The sequence below is a fragment of the Choloepus didactylus genome, chromosome 3 (genome assembly GCF_015220235.1).
Source record: "Choloepus didactylus isolate mChoDid1 chromosome 3, mChoDid1.pri, whole genome shotgun sequence".
Lineage (NCBI taxonomy): Eukaryota > Metazoa > Chordata > Mammalia > Pilosa > Megalonychidae > Choloepus > Choloepus didactylus.
The window spans coordinates 44,020,987-44,036,548 of NC_051309.1; the positions used below are offsets into that span (position 1 = coordinate 44,020,987).

A 15,562-nucleotide genomic window follows, 5' to 3' on the forward strand; every position below is an offset into this window, starting at 1 on the left:
ACAAGGATCACCTTCCTTCCAGGTTGCAACAACACATTCGTCATTTCTGCTCAAGGCCTCATCAGAAGTATATTTAGAGTCCATATTTCTACCAACATTCTATTCAAAGCAGTCTAGGCCTTTTCTGTCAAGCTCCTCACAATTCTTCCAGAATCTTCCCCTTATACATTTAAAAAGCTGTTCCAACATGTTTGGTATTTGCAAACTCAGCAGCACCCCACTTCTCTGGTACCAAAATCTGTTCTAGTTTGCTAATGCTGCCATTATGCAAAATACCAGAAATGGACTGGCTTTTATAAAGGGGATTTATTTGGTTATAAAGTTATAGTCTGAAGGCCATAAAGTGTCCAAGGTAAGGCATCAACAATCGGGTATCTTCACTGAAGGACTTCACTGAAGGATGGCCAATGGCATCTGGAAAACCTCTGTTAGCTCGGAAGGCATGTGGCTGGCATCTGCTTGCTCCCAGGTTGCATTTCAAGATGGCATTCTTCAAAATATTGCTCTTGGGGCATTTTGTCCTCCCTTAACTGCAGCTCCTCTGCATCTGGGCCTGTGTGGCTCTTTTTAAAGTGAAGGTACCCGATTGTTGATGCCTTACCTTGGACACTTTATGGCCTTCAGACTGTAACTTTGTAACCAAATAAACCCCCTTTATCAAAGCCAATCCATTTCTTGTGTTTTGCATTATGGCAGCATTAGCAAACTGGAACACTCCCAGTGATCCTAATCAATAGCTGTGATCAGTGATAGGCTGTGCCCACCCCTGTTCTTGGAGAAAGAGGATTTTTATTTCCCTGTCAGCAGCAAGTAGCCAAGGACTAGACCCCACAGTGGCCTGCCATAAGAGTGGAGGATAAGCCCCTGTAGCCACTACACAGAGGGAGCAATTAACTGTAGTTTATCAGCCTTTTCCTCCTACATTTCCTTGGAAATTGTATAGTGTTCTTTTGGCCTCTCAAGTTTCAAAATATTTGTTCCAGACAGTTCCTGCCTGTTTAATAGTTGTTTTGGTAGAAGGACTGAGTCCTGAAATTCCTACTCTGCCATCTTCCCTGGAAGTTTCTTCCCCTGGTTTTTATATTTAGTTTTTAATTGTCAATCATTCTTGGCTTTGGTTTTGTTTTTCCAAAGCATTAATTGAGCTTAGTAACACCACCCAATTTCATTGTCCTTATAATTACCATTCCCCCCATATCTCTGATCCATCATCCCAACTAATCCCCTGGCATTCCAGTTCATTTCACCATCCCAGTTTACCAGTGGGAGAAAGTCTTAAGTATTGTGCTATTACTTGTGCCAGGGGCTATCTGTTTGCCACATATTGTCAGGGATGGTGTCCTTATTGCTGAATGGCAGGACAATCCAGCTCCAAAATCCCATCCTCCTTCTGCTTTTGCAGACCACTGTGGCACCAACTGTTACAGATAAAATTCCCTAGGAAGCATACTTGGAGATGGAGATTAATGTACAGGAAGTTTATTGGGGAATTCTACTAGAATCAACATTTATGGAATGATGGGGAGAAAACAGGATTAATTGGGCAGAGAGAGAAGTTGAGCTGTAATAAGGCTTCAAAGTTGCTCCAAGTTTGGACAAGGGAGCTGAGTCTTGATATTCCCACACTGATTAGGCTTTGAATGTAGACTGTCCAGGATAGAGGAGTGACTATCCTGGGTGAGATGCCTCTCTTCAGCTCAGGCAGTCTCCAATGCAGATTAACAGCTAAGAGTTTTAGCACTCCCACCATCTGGGAGATTAAAGCCTTCATTCCTAACTCCAGCTCCCTGGATAGTACATCACTGCATCCAACAAAAAATCCCATTTAAAATCCTGGCAGTTTTTTTTTTTCTTCATAAAAATTCACAGGCTGATTCTATAATTTACATGTAACTACAAATGCAAAAACTAGCCCTGGCAATCTTAAAAAAGAACAAAGCTGGAAGACTTCTATTATGTGATATCAACACATTATAATGCTGTATTATAGCATATGTATACTAATAGAACAGAAGAGAGAGCCCAGAAATAGACTCACGTATCTATACTTACCTGATTTATGGCAAAGGTGACACTGCTGTATAGTTTAGAAAGGATGAGATTTTCAGTAAATAGTTAACTGGATAGTCATATAGAGGAAAAAGTAAAACTTGACCCCTGCCTCACACCATACACAAAAATTGATTTCAGATGGATTAGATATATAAATGTGGAAGATGAAACAATAAAGGTTGCAGAGGAAAATACTGGATATCTCCATGGTCTTGAAGTAGGCAAACATTTCTTACACAAATCCCCAAAATGTGAAGGAAAAAATAAATAGGGTTACTGTTATCAAATGACACAAGAAAGTAAGGCAAACCACAGAAAGAAGAGATTTGTAATAAAATGTATCCAGGAACATACTTGAATGCAGAATAATTAAAGAACTCCAAAAGCTAATATAAAAGATGGACAATCCAATAGAAAAATTGGCAAAAGACTTGAACAGGCACTTAACATGAATATCTAGAGAGCCAATAAACATAAGAAAAGGTGTTTAATTTGCTTGGTATCAGAGAAATGCAAGTAAAAACCAAAGGTGATGCATCTACCCATCCACCAGAATGGTTAAAACAAACAAACAACAGCAACAAACCAAACACATAATTCTAGGGTTGGCATGGATATGGAGCAGTTGGAACTCTTATGCATTGCTGGTACAACCACTTTGGAAAATCATTAGGTAGAATCTATTAAAGATGAACACATACATAACCTATGATCCAGCAATTCTACTCCTAGACATATACCCAGCAGAAATGCCTACATGTTTACCAAAAGACATGTACAGAAATGTTCACAGCTGCATTATTTAATGGTCCCAAACTAGAAACAATCCAAATGCCCATCAGTAGTAGATAGAATAAATAAATTGTGTTATAGACACACAAGGAATACTATATAGCAATGAGGATGTGGTCCCATACACAACAGGATGGATGAATCTTTGAAGCATGTGGAGCAATGTTGAGCTGGGTACTCATCAAGAGATGCTCACTTTGAAAATGAATCAAACTAGGTAGTATTTGTTCACTTTTCTGAAGTATGTTATGCTTCTTTTAACAAGTTTTACTAAAAGTTCTGTTCCTGGAGTCTTAATACCAGGTTGGAAGCCTATTGGGCACCATGTGTTCAATTGTTTGTCACTTCAGGATGAGCCTTCTAGTTTGGTGTGGCTGTTGGAGATTAATTCATGTCAAATACCCCCTTCTCTCTTTCCTGTCCTTTCCCTAAGGTGGGGTGGGATGGGTGGGGCAGGAATCCAAAATTTAGAATTTTTTCCCTCTCATGGCCAGAATTAATTGCATCTTTCTCTGTAGTTCTACATAATTTTGTCTTTACCTGGTTCAGCATTCTTATTTGATCTTCTTTATATTATTATAAGCATATTAGCTTTCCCCAACTAAATTATAAACTATAATTTATAAGAAAATTAACTATGTTTTATTTATGTGCTTTGCTTGCACTTAGTAGGAAAATAAATTTAAAATTGATTTCTAATTTCAGAATATAATAGACAAATTTATTAATATAGGACTTTTTAACATTTTAATTCAGGTAGAATAGAGTATAATTGCTTGGACTTATTGAGTATATTTAATTCTAAAAGTATGGAAAGATAAGAACTATTTATTATTCATAAGTGAACTACTTTACTATTAAATGTGAATTAAATATTAATTGTAAAACAAAAATTTTATTTTAAACATATTAGTGATTAAAGCTTTTTATATTTCTCTGACACAAACTTTTTTCTTTGTTATGTACTTTCTTGAACGTTATGTAACTTATCCATTAGTACTCAGAGTGTTTGGAAAAAATAATTTAATTAAAATGATTAGGCCATATTTTTAGCTTGTAATTGTGCAAAAAGTAACCAAAAGAAAGGAATATCTTTTGTGTTTTGAAAACATGTGGAAGTATAGAAATTTTAGGACTATACCATTGTGATTACTACTTACCCATTTTGATAATGGCAGCCTTTTGTTAACATATTAGTGACTTGGGGAGAAGCAGCTTTTAATTTGTTAAAGATTGTTATGTTTGGCTTAGATATTTAAAGATGGAGAACTTGGGAAGTTGATAAATGATGAATTAATATGAAATAAAGCTTTTAATTTATAATATAGTATTTTGGAAAAGACTGCTTCAGCATTTTACTCTTATTTGAAATTCTTGTTTAAACAGTTGGTAAAACAGAAGAAAATTTAGTTGTAATTTATTCTAACAATTAAATGTTTTTCCATGTTTACTGCAGGCTTAGTCCTCCTGTTCTTCCATTGTGCTCCTTAAAGGAAATACATTTGAGTACTGACAAAGTTTTCAGAATGGAACCATCTGAAATCACCAATGGTTGTTTTCTTTCTATTCTAACAAGGGAGGTAAGGAGGAAAAAAAAAAATTCCATTTCATCTTATACTTTGGAATTAAAAAACAACAAAGCCTCATAAAAGGAGCCCAGGGATTTTGTGACTATCTTGAACTGGTGTGCTAAGAGACAGGAAAAGGGATTATTGCTCTGTGGCAAATAATCTCTATTCTTTATACTTTTCTTGGGTGTTTCTCTATTGCCTGCCCTCCATCCCCTCCTCTACAATCACTTTGCTAACATGTAGTGCATTTTACCTCATACATAAGAAATAAGCTACAAAAGTTTTTTTCTATCAAGTCCACAGATGGGAAAATTTAACTACAAAAAGAAACCCAAACAAACCCAAAAGGACATTTGTTGAAGCTTATGGGATATATTAGGGACTAAAGCCTAAAACTCATTTCTTTTAATATAATAAAGATAGTTTTATTTTTACTAAAGCACTGATAAATATTTGTATATACATAGTAACTAGTAACTGCTTCTTTAATTGTAGCGGGACCCATCTGAGACAGTGTCAGTGAAAGATGTTTTGGCCCGTGCTGCTGCGAAGGGGCTGCTGGATGGCATCGAGTTGGGTAAATCACCAAAACGGGAGAAGAAGAAGAAGATGATGAAATCAAAAACGACGTTGCCAAAAACTTCCAATAACGATAATAATGGCATCCAAACAAAAATTGCTGAGTTCCTGAATCGAGAAACCAAAGCAAATGCTAATAGATCAGAGACATTAGCAAAGACTCCTCTTCCACAGAAAAATACAACTCAAGCAGGTGCTCCCTCACAGATCAGAAAACCCAGCAAGCCCGCCACCAATCCTTTGGTGCCTACGTTTATGAAGAACACATCTACCTCCAGACCATATGAACGGCCGACAAACTTTATAAGACATCGACCAGAAGACAAAATGGTGGCACTGAAACCTGTAGAAATTGTTTTGCCTCCTGTAATGTTGCCATTTTCAAGCCCCCAAGGGCTCAGATCTCAGATACCGAATCAATATTTTTACTGTCGTTGGGTTGCACCCAAGAATGTTGTGCCCAGCTGCTTTCCCACACCATCAGTATCCAGAAGAGGGGAAAAGCCTAAAGAAAACTTACCTTTCTCCCTACTCAGGCGTCCTCGACCATGGCTTTGATCATCTTGTGTTTTTCACAGGGGCCGAGAGCAGTTGATTTTTTTTTTCCCAAGTCCAACATTTCCCTGAAGGTTAAACATTCCTATACAAGATATTCAAGACGGCCCACTTAGTGTCTTCTAAATGGGATATTATCTTCAGAGAATTTAGACAAGTGAGAAACAATAATGTAAGAGATTAAGCAAAGCAGTGCTTAGAGATTTTGACAGCTCACTGCTAATCTGCTTTAGGATGTCTCAGTATCAGCTGTTAGTACTTGTCTCACTTTTGTTAGCTAGTCTAGATTTAGGATACCAGTTTTTAAAAAAAGATGCAACAACTTTTCCTGAAGACACACTTCCTGCCTTATAACAGGCTTCTTTTCAAATGTAACTTGTGAGGCAATTATAAAGTATAGCTATGGAGAAAATGCTGGCCCTCTCCCACCAACTTTAGATTGCTGTTCAGCATCCAGTCAATTGCAGTTTAACAAGACATTTTCAATCACTATCAAGGTTGATTTTTTTACAAATCAAAGTATTCTTTAAACAGGGCATGATGTGCGTTTTTGTGATGTGATTGAGGTTGAGTATTAATAGGAAGAACAGGAAGTTCTTAAATGCCAGGTATATGTAGCTAAATGTCCATTTAGAGTGAAAATTGCGTCTCACTCTGGAAGAGCTCCCATGATCTTGAGTTGGAAGGTAATCCCTTCTGATCAAATACTTGTAAAAGATGTCTGTAAGCAAATTTCATCAAAATATTAATAATTCCGAGGAAGAGGCAAAAGTGTTGAGTACAAGTGACACCTATTGTTGAAGAAACCCAGAAGAAATTTCTGATTCTATTGAAACATCTACAAGTCATTACACATTGCAAACAGTAATCAAACTTTGGTAATCACTTCTGATGCACAATCTATTAAAATATACTGTAGCACTATGTTTTTTTAAATTTTATTAAAAGTCAATTCATCTTGAATGTATTATCAATTGCCTACCAAATTTGGTATGATTATCATTTCTGGGTCTACTGATTTTATCATCATGGCAACAGAAATTGTTTGACACTAATTCATATGTTACAATTATAAACTGTAATGTTTAAAAAATGTTCATAAACATATTCATAAAGTACAAATTTAAAGTTCTATTTTCAGAATTCAGTTGTGTTGGTGTTATGCAAATTCATAACTGGTAAATTCAGATGGTATGATTTTAGAATATTATCGTCTTCAAATTGAACATGTAGATCTGTTTTAGCCCTAACAGTCTATTCATTTTCTCACCTTGAAATGAAGATAAAGAATGGCAAATTTTTTTTGGTGAGTTTCATTTTAGTAGTAATATTTTATTATAGCTAAATATTTACATTTATGGATAAAATGTGTTAGTGAAGAAACTTTTTGTACTTGAACCAGGCTTATTATTTTAAATCCCCAAATACAACTTCTCATGTTAATTATGACTTTACAGAAATATTTTAAATGCTTATCTTATTTTACTATTTTCAGAAATCAAAACTATAGATGTCTTTGCCCTAAAAGTTATAGTATGTGTTTCATTCTCTTACTCCCCAGCAGGTCTCTAGCTGGTTTAAGGTGTTCCATGCTTCTAGGTCAGTGCAGCTTAATTTAACATTGTTCAGTAAAGAGCTGATGATACTTTATCCCAGATAAATTTTATCCCTTTCTTTCCCCACCCCCACACTCCCATCCCCTGCCCCAGGTTGAAGTACTCCATTGCTCAAAACAAGCAAGTCTGACTTTTTCGCAAGTATATTTTCTGTGATACATTATAAAGTGAAAACTCTCATTGTTACAAAATAGTTCAGGATATTTTTCTAATCCCTATAGCAGCATATGGTTGCTGTCATGTGACAATTTGTAGTATCTCATAAAATGCACCTTGGCACTAAATTATTTTTCTCTTTAGATTCTGAATTAAACCATTTGCTAATTAAGCCTCCAGGTTTTTTCTTTGGTTTTTTTTTTGACAATCAATTACTCAAATTCTGTGGTGGAGTAAAAAGAAAAATACTTTTTACTTCTAATGAAGAATATTGCTTAAACAGAACTTTGCATTTTAGTTTTCTTGAGCTTAGAGAAGAGTGCTGCAAAAATCTAAAATAATGGAATTACTGATAATTCTGAAAATCCACGAGTAACTTCAGATTAACTATTTTCCACTATAATACCTGAAACCAAAATGAAATTTTGTTCACCTATTATTTTCTTGAGTTACTGCCTTGATAGAGTTAGAGGTAAACAAATGGGGGAAATGCAAGATGAATAAAAGATGCATACACACATAAATTCTTCTTCTATGTATTTCAGTTAAACTAAACCAGATGAACCTGATTTTTCTAGTTACCTTTTATTTTGGATTCATGTTTTCTTTCTTTGGTGTCAGCTTCTTAATGCTGAAATATATTAATCCTAGAAAGACTGTGAAAAATGACGGTTGGGTGACTAAATAGGCCTGTGTCCAGAATGCCAGCTGTCCTTCCAGACCACCAAATAAGGAGTGTTACGTATTACTCAAAACTATTTTAAACAGTTACTTTCTAGTTCTTACCAGGTGGAAATAAGCAATAAATAATCAAAGCAGAATCTTATATTACTACACTGATTTCTAAGAAGTCTACTTTGTGGGAAGAATAATTTAAAAATAAAATGGCTAATGCTGACACTAAATGTATTTGTATTTCTATTTCTGTGTATGACATGTCAGATAAATGAGCCAAACATTTTATGCAGCTAAGTTTATTTTCACAGCAGATTACATTTAAATGCGTCGAAGTGGTCAACAGCAAAAGTGGTGAAAAAGGAATACAAAAGGTTCTTTCAAGATGAGCCTGCTTTGGATGACAGACTGCTCTAATTGATAGTCTGAGCGGTGTCTTTCTCTGAAGCTGTATATACTGGCAAGGTAACAAACATTAGCTGGGTATTAGGCTAAACCTGGCAAACAGTAGAGAGTTAATGGTTTTATTAAATAGTACTAATATCCATTAGGGGAATGTTTTTCATGTTGCTTTTGAAATCTTGAATTTGTGTTTTTATGCTTGAGAAATGAGTGTGTTATACAGAAAAAGGAAAGATGTAGGGTTTCTGGTAAATAAGCTTGTGCAGAAAGTCTTACAACTATTCATCTTAAAATCATGAAGTGGATTTTTAAAAAAGTAGTAGTGCCAACAGTTTATCACCAAGAACTTGTTTTAATGGGAATGGGTCTAGTGTCCCTTCATGCATTAAAATAGACAGACAAAAAACAATGACTCTAATTGGCTATGGGTGGTTATATCCAGGTGGAAACAAAGGGCATGTGGACATGTATATATCACTTAGATGAAATTATACAGGTTGTGAAGGATATAAAAATGAAGCACCAAGCAGTGCTTTAGCCTGCAAAGTAAAGTTTTTAGCCATAGGCATGTAGGCTGTTCTCCTTGATGCTGCCAAGGAGCACATAAATGAGGTGGCAAGTCTGTGTCTATCTAGCTGCTTTTAAAAAACAAAAGGAACTTTAAACATTTTGCCTTTTCTTCTACATATTCCAATAAAAATGTGACTACAAATCATTACAAAACCACCTTTTAGGCAATGTATAGTTCACTGAGATTACTTAGACCTGGATATATTGTGAGATAATATCCAGTAAAGATAATACATTAACACAATAATGCAGTATATATCAGTAAAAATAGAATAAATAAAATAAAAAATATTTTAAGCTGTATTTAACAGATTAATTAAAAAAATGATAAGACATACAAGGCATAGTGAACACGGCTGCCTGTTTACCAAATCACAGATATAAAGAATGCATAGGTAACTGAAGTGTCATTACAATATCTGATAAAACATTGGCATCCTTTTCAGACGAATACACACATACTTTCATACATACTTTTTGGCCATGGCAGAAAGTGTCTGAGCATACTGTTTAACATAATTAATTTTATAAAATTAATTTACATTTAGTATGCAAAGCTATTTTCAAAACAAAACTATCTGCAGTAAAGTTTTCAATATGTAAAGGCTTATTCATCTTAATGCATCTTATAATTGCATATATAAATCAGTTTGCTACTAAAGCTAGCGCAGTCTTCATGATCCTAAAAACAAATATATGCCTTAAAAAATGCACAGAGGGTTCTGGTAGAGATTTCCAATACAAATGTGGATTATTTATTTAGAATTCTGAAGTTGGTAACACTAAAACTTTTCACTGTGAAAATCAAGCTGAAAGATCATGATTGAATTTTGAACAGCTTTTCAAGGGGCAGAGTAAGGATTTCCTTAATGCAAAAATGTCCTATTATGGCACTGTTTACCAGAAAGAATAGTGGGTAAGTTGGTAAGAAGTGGAATTCATTTCTAAAGTGGCATCATTTTTGCCCCAACACCAGGATACTAGCAAACAATTCCAACCCCCTCACCCCACAAGTGAACTGAGAGGGAACGGCAGGCAGGGACACACCTACGCATGCCATCATGTTCTCTGGCAGCTAAGTACCATGAGTTAGGAATATCTCTATCAAAGTAACATTATCTCTGGAAAAAAATCATAGGTTTAACAGGTTGCACTGATGTAGAATCCTGTCCTCTAATTCACATTTGAGGCACACTGCAGGAACATAGTCCTGGACTGTGGGAGGGCAATGGTCTTACAATTAACACCACTGCACGGACAATTTGAACCCATTTCCCTACTTACATAGAGGTTCTAAGATTGCCTGACTATAAATATTTTCATACCTACCCTTTGTATTTGCTCAAAGTCATTTTGGAAGGGCTCTTCCTGACCGAAAGGAAGCAGCATGACACAGTAAAAATTAGGAGATGGGAGACTTGGGTTCTACTCCTGGTTTTCTCACTAACTTTGGTGAGATCTTGGGCCAGTTGATGTGGCCTGTAAGTACTTCATATTTTCATCTCTCAAATGCACTTAGTACCTCCTCTACCTTATAAGGCTCAAATGCATAATGTGGAAATCATTTTGACAAGTACATAGCAGTGGATAAATGTAAAGCATTACTTTTATAACTGGATGTTTTAAAACATTAATTTTGTCATTAAAAAGTGAGTGAACAGACTAATAGAGTAATTTCCTTAGCAACTTCCTTGTAAAACAACATTGTCAACAAATTGAGTCTGAATTTATCTTTACAGTTAAGTAGCAGGAAAGTGCTACTTTGGGAAACTTGTTAGTCCATTGTTCTTATGCATATTTTGCTCAGATATGAAATTTTTAAACCTGTTAAAATAAGACGGAAAGAATATAAATCTTAAAATATCTGAGTCCAACAAATCCTAATATTAAATATATAAATTCAAGAAAGGTTCAACTTAATATAATTTGTAGCCATGGACAATACATGATAGACAGACAGCTTTCTGGGCAAAAAGCATGGTAGCAAGATTGAGCTAGATGCAGAATTCCAGCAGAACAGGAGGTGGTCTAACAAAATTGATGGGTGGACATCTAAAATAATTGTGTATGACAGAAACATAAATGACATTTCCTCGACTCCAAATTGCATATTGGCTAATTTTCAAACTAAGGATGAAAGGTTGATGAGGAATTTTTCATTTTAATGTTGTTTCTGTAGAGAATGGCCATAGTGAACTATAATTCTCTAGCTGCATTGTACAATATAAGGCAGAAGTTTGAAATATTTCCCACCTGAAATGCATTATGTTTGTTAATTTTTTTAAAATCAGTTTGAAAACCATCTGAAAAGAAAGGCTATTTTTTTGTTGTTGTTGTTTAATTCCTCAATTTCAGTTTGTTTTTGTCAATTTTGGAGTTTCACTTTTTTCCAACATCTCATGAGCAGCTGTAGACATGAAATGATGTCCATGTGTCAAAGCGCTTGTCAAGGGAAGCTGCCAGTTGGTCTCTATACTGATGCCAACAGCCAATTTTGTCAACCAACAGATTCAATTTTATGAAAAACTAAAATGAAAACTTGTCATCCTATTTTTATAGCAATTCACTGGTATCTGCTATGCAGTGTCTATTCCAATGTTGAAAACAGAGCGAAGTGCTGTAGGACTTAAAGGTTGCTTGTGACAGATCCAGCTTAAGAAGACAGTGAAACTAACTTAGGCATCATTTACTCCAAGGACTTGGCATTAGTTCACTAGGAGGGGTGTGGCCACATTCTTCTGTGTGTGTGAAGTTAAGTAATGTTCACAATATTTACAGTAAGTAAAAGACCTTCCACTGCTCATGATGGAACTTACTGAAAGCAAAAAAAAATTATTCATGCTTCTTTTCATATCACATGATGGTGGCAAGATGAGAGAACATGCTTGTCTAACACTGTTAAGGATAAATTCTCTGAAGACAAAGCATCAGCAACTGAATGGAAGGTCAGATAGTTCATTTTCTTTAGTGTAGCTATTCAATCTTCAGGCAAATATCACGGAATCTTTCAACACATGCAGCTATGGCGTTTCTGTGACAGGGCGTTTCTGTTTCAAAGTGTCAATGAGGGATAAGACCCCCCGTTTTACATTGGTTGTGACTCTTCTGGTCATTGAGTCTGCTGGCGGAGGAGGTGGTCGAACTTTCTGTGAAGGTGGCCTGGCTACCAAGCACTTCTGATACCGTAACTGAAATAAAACAAAAAGTGGTCAATGGTAGTTAATAATGAACCATCACTTCTTGTGTAACATGATTTTAATTCATCACAAATACATTTACTTCTAAAGGTAGGAGAACTAGCTCCTAAACCTAGAGTTTATTTTTTTTTAAATCTCTTAAAAGATAGGCTCAACAAAGGTGTTTGCAACCTTTTTCTTCCATCCACATCTCCCCTCTGCTTACTTGTTCTCTCTGTTGACAGGCTACATACAATGTACCTCTTAGTCAAAGGACCAATGAAAACAAAAAGGGTTTGGAGAAAGAGTATTAAATTTTTCATCACAGACATACCGGTCTAGGCAAGTTCTCATGGCTAACTGAGTGACAACATGGTAGAAAGGACATAGCTTGAATCTAGATTTTATCATCTGTGAACCGTATGACCCCAAGCAAGTTATTAATCTCTCTGAGCCTCAGTTTCTTAAACTGTAAAATGGCCTAAGAGTGGGGACCTTTTTAGAGAGTGTTATGATTAAATAAGAAATGCTTGTAGAATGCCTAAAATAAACCTTGCATGCAGAAGGCATTCATAAATGTTTGTTCCCTTTCCCATTTCCTACTTTTAATAAAAAAGAATGATGAGCTAGCATTTCAGGATACATTTTATTTACAAATTTAAATAAATTGGCACCATGGTCACTTTCTGTCCTTCAGAAATATACCTGCTTTTGTATTAATGGCAAGATAAATAACTTCAAAATCAGATAAAAAGTTTAAAATTTATCAAAACTTTTTCTAACCCAAGCTCTTTAAAATAAATTCATGGCCAATTAAAAAAAAATCAACTTAAATATTAGTAAGCCCATTAGAGCAGCTGTGAAACAGGTTGATGCTTCCCTCTAAGAAGCATAACATATCTACAGCAAACTTAAGTTCAGCTGTCACAATGTTCTATCATATCCCAGAGGCCACAAAGGTAGCTTCTTTCATCTCAAATCATACCAAAAATGATTTCATACACATCTCCCCTGTGCAAGGCATCTTGCTAGCTCTGCATCATGACCAAAACACAACTAAAGCATGGATTTATAAGTGGGCAGGTATAGCAACATGGGACTTGGGATTTCAATTGTTAGTTATGCACATCCAGTATGAATAAAAAATGCACCTAACTGATGGATCTCATTAAGGGTCCCTCTCTGTCCTATTCCGAGTTTCAGCAAAATATCTTTAGCTGGGCCAACACTATATAGTTGCAAAATATGATTAAAAATTAAGTAGAGTCAAACGAAAGTACTAATGTCATGGCTATTTCAGATGGCATAAATTCAAAGAATCAAGTAGTTTTTCATCAAGAAAAAAGCCATGTAAAAATGCTGGATTCAAAGTATAAAAAAGGGCCTGATTTATCAGTATGCCTTGCACTGGATTGGCTCAACCACTTCAACTTATTGCACTAACAATGAAAACAGGAAGCAAATGAGTAAAAATTGTTTCTAAGAGAGAAAACGAGTCTGGGAAGCAGAAAAACTGTAACCAGTGATAAAGAGCATTATTTAATTGTCATCAGCATTTAAAAGGTATAATTAAAGCTGTAAGCCATTCATTTTAGGACTAAAACCATCTGTTATGATCCTCTGCAATTTTTATAACATACCTAAATAATCATCATCCATTTATTCTTGACTGAAATCTCCCCTTTTCTGTTGTTTTCGCACAGCTCCTTCTTTCCATCTTAATTCCTTATGCCTGGTTAGTAGATTCATCTTGACTTCTCCACCACCCCTGTGCCCCTCCACCCCAGGCCCCTGTTCCTTTATAGTCAAGCATTTCTGAGTTAGAATCCTGGCTCCACAGTACACACAATATTCAAGGGGAAATGATACCTCTAATAAAGGACTGCGCTAAGAATGAAACCAGGTATTGAATACATAACACCAGGCTTTCAGGAGTTACTGAATAATTTTTCCTTCCCTTTCCCCTTCTTCCTTCTGTACCTCAAAGATGGTCTTTTAAAATAAAGAACTCTGGTCTCCCGATACCAGTAAATTGTTTGTTCAATTTGGCTCACCCCTAACTGGCTCTTCTTTTTTTCCTGTTCCCCATCTTTGCATTTGCCTTCCCACCTCATCCTTCTCCCTCATTCTTAAACCCAGCCATGTACTGTATGTAAAAAAAACAGAACTCTCTCAACTTCCCTTTCCTGTGCCTGTATCCTTGACACTTTCTGGCCTGTCTGAAAGAAAAAGGTCTTTCTAGTCAATGTGGAGGCTAAGTACCTTTCCTAGGCAATTAATCCACCACCATTTTCTGTAAAACCTTGCTGCAACTATGTATGTGACCCCTTACTTCCATGGAGCTTTACTGACCTGTTTCCCTCTGCCTAAAAAAGGTGTAAATCTCCCCCACCCTGGAACAAGCAAATGAACAAACCACCCAGTGTCGCCCTTCAAGCTAGCCCTTCACTGTCAGATTTTATGAGTTATCTACCCTCAGGGCCTCCACTTCTTTGTCCTCCCAGTCACTTCTCAATCTAGTATCATCTTATACTTTTTATTTATAGCACTTTCCACATTAGAACAGAATTTTGGTTTATGTATCTCCTCCACCAGACCTGAGCCCCAGATGGCAAGGATCACATCTTAGTCATGTTTTAACTCCCATAAATGCTGGATTGAATTAAATGAAATACATGTGCTTTAAATTCAGCATTCTTTACCCCCAAGCCAGGCAATTCTCTATACTGTCTCTCAAATTATCTGCCACTTTCCTAGTTTAAACTCTCCTCCTTTTCTCACCTGGATTAATAAACTGGCCTCATAACTGATCTCCCCACCTCAAGCTTGCCCTTTCAATGTATCTTATTGCGCTGGCTTGGAGCTACCTACCCCAGAAAAACATGTTCTTTATCTTAATCCATTCCTGTGGTTAAACAGGACCTTTTGATGAGGTTACTTCAGTTAAGGTGTGGCCCAGCTGAGTCAGATGGGTCTTAATCCTATTACTGGAGATCTAATAGAGAAGGCCACAGAGAGAGGTCACAGGGAGCAGTAAGAAGTTATAAGTCAGTTAACCGAACCTGGAAGAGAAAGGAGATGCTGCCATATGCATTGCCATGTGACTGAAAAACCAAACACCAAGGATCACCAGCAGCTAGCCCCAGATCACCACAGTCTTCTGGGAGAAAGCACTGTCTTGCTGACGCCTTGATTTTGGACTTCTTCTAGTCCCCAAACCATGAACCAACAAATTCTTGTAGTTTAAGTCAACCCATTGTATGGTATTTGTTTCAGAAGCCAGGAAACTGAAACACCTCAACTTTGTTGGTTGTTTTTGCTGGAATACTCTTGTAAAGCCTAAATGTGATCAATTCATTCCCCTGCTTAGCAATCTTTGCTGAAGAGAAACAACTTGCCCTGACCTCACAGGTCCTTT

The 15,562-nt window shown here is 36.1% G+C and overlaps 2 protein-coding genes across 17 annotated transcripts in view; one reads left to right on the forward strand and one right to left on the reverse strand.

The window, feature by feature from the left end:
* NSUN7 (NOP2/Sun RNA methyltransferase family member 7) overlaps positions 1-8,231 on the forward strand; it is a 151,699-nt gene extending 143,468 nt beyond the window's left edge. For all 3 annotated transcript variants that reach the window (XM_037829669.1, XM_037829670.1, XM_037829671.1), the window contains 2 exons: positions 4,301-4,424; positions 4,911-8,231. In XM_037829669.1, the coding sequence (XP_037685597.1) occupies positions 4,301-4,424; positions 4,911-5,552 (766 nt within the window). In that variant the 3' untranslated portion in view covers positions 5,553-8,231. The remainder of the gene's footprint in view (positions 1-4,300; positions 4,425-4,910) is intronic.
* The window catches only part of APBB2 (amyloid beta precursor protein binding family B member 2), a 447,074-nt gene continuing 438,914 nt past the window's right edge, over positions 7,403-15,562 (reverse strand). For 7 of the 14 annotated variants that reach the window (XM_037829667.1, XM_037829666.1, XM_037829663.1 and 4 more), the window contains one exon: positions 7,403-12,156. In XM_037829667.1, coding sequence (XP_037685595.1) covers positions 11,989-12,156 — 168 coding nt within the window. In that variant the 3' untranslated portion in view covers positions 7,403-11,988. The remainder of the gene's footprint in view (positions 12,157-15,562) is intronic. The other 7 variants (XM_037829656.1, XM_037829664.1, XM_037829658.1 and 4 more) reach the window with 1 other exon arrangement.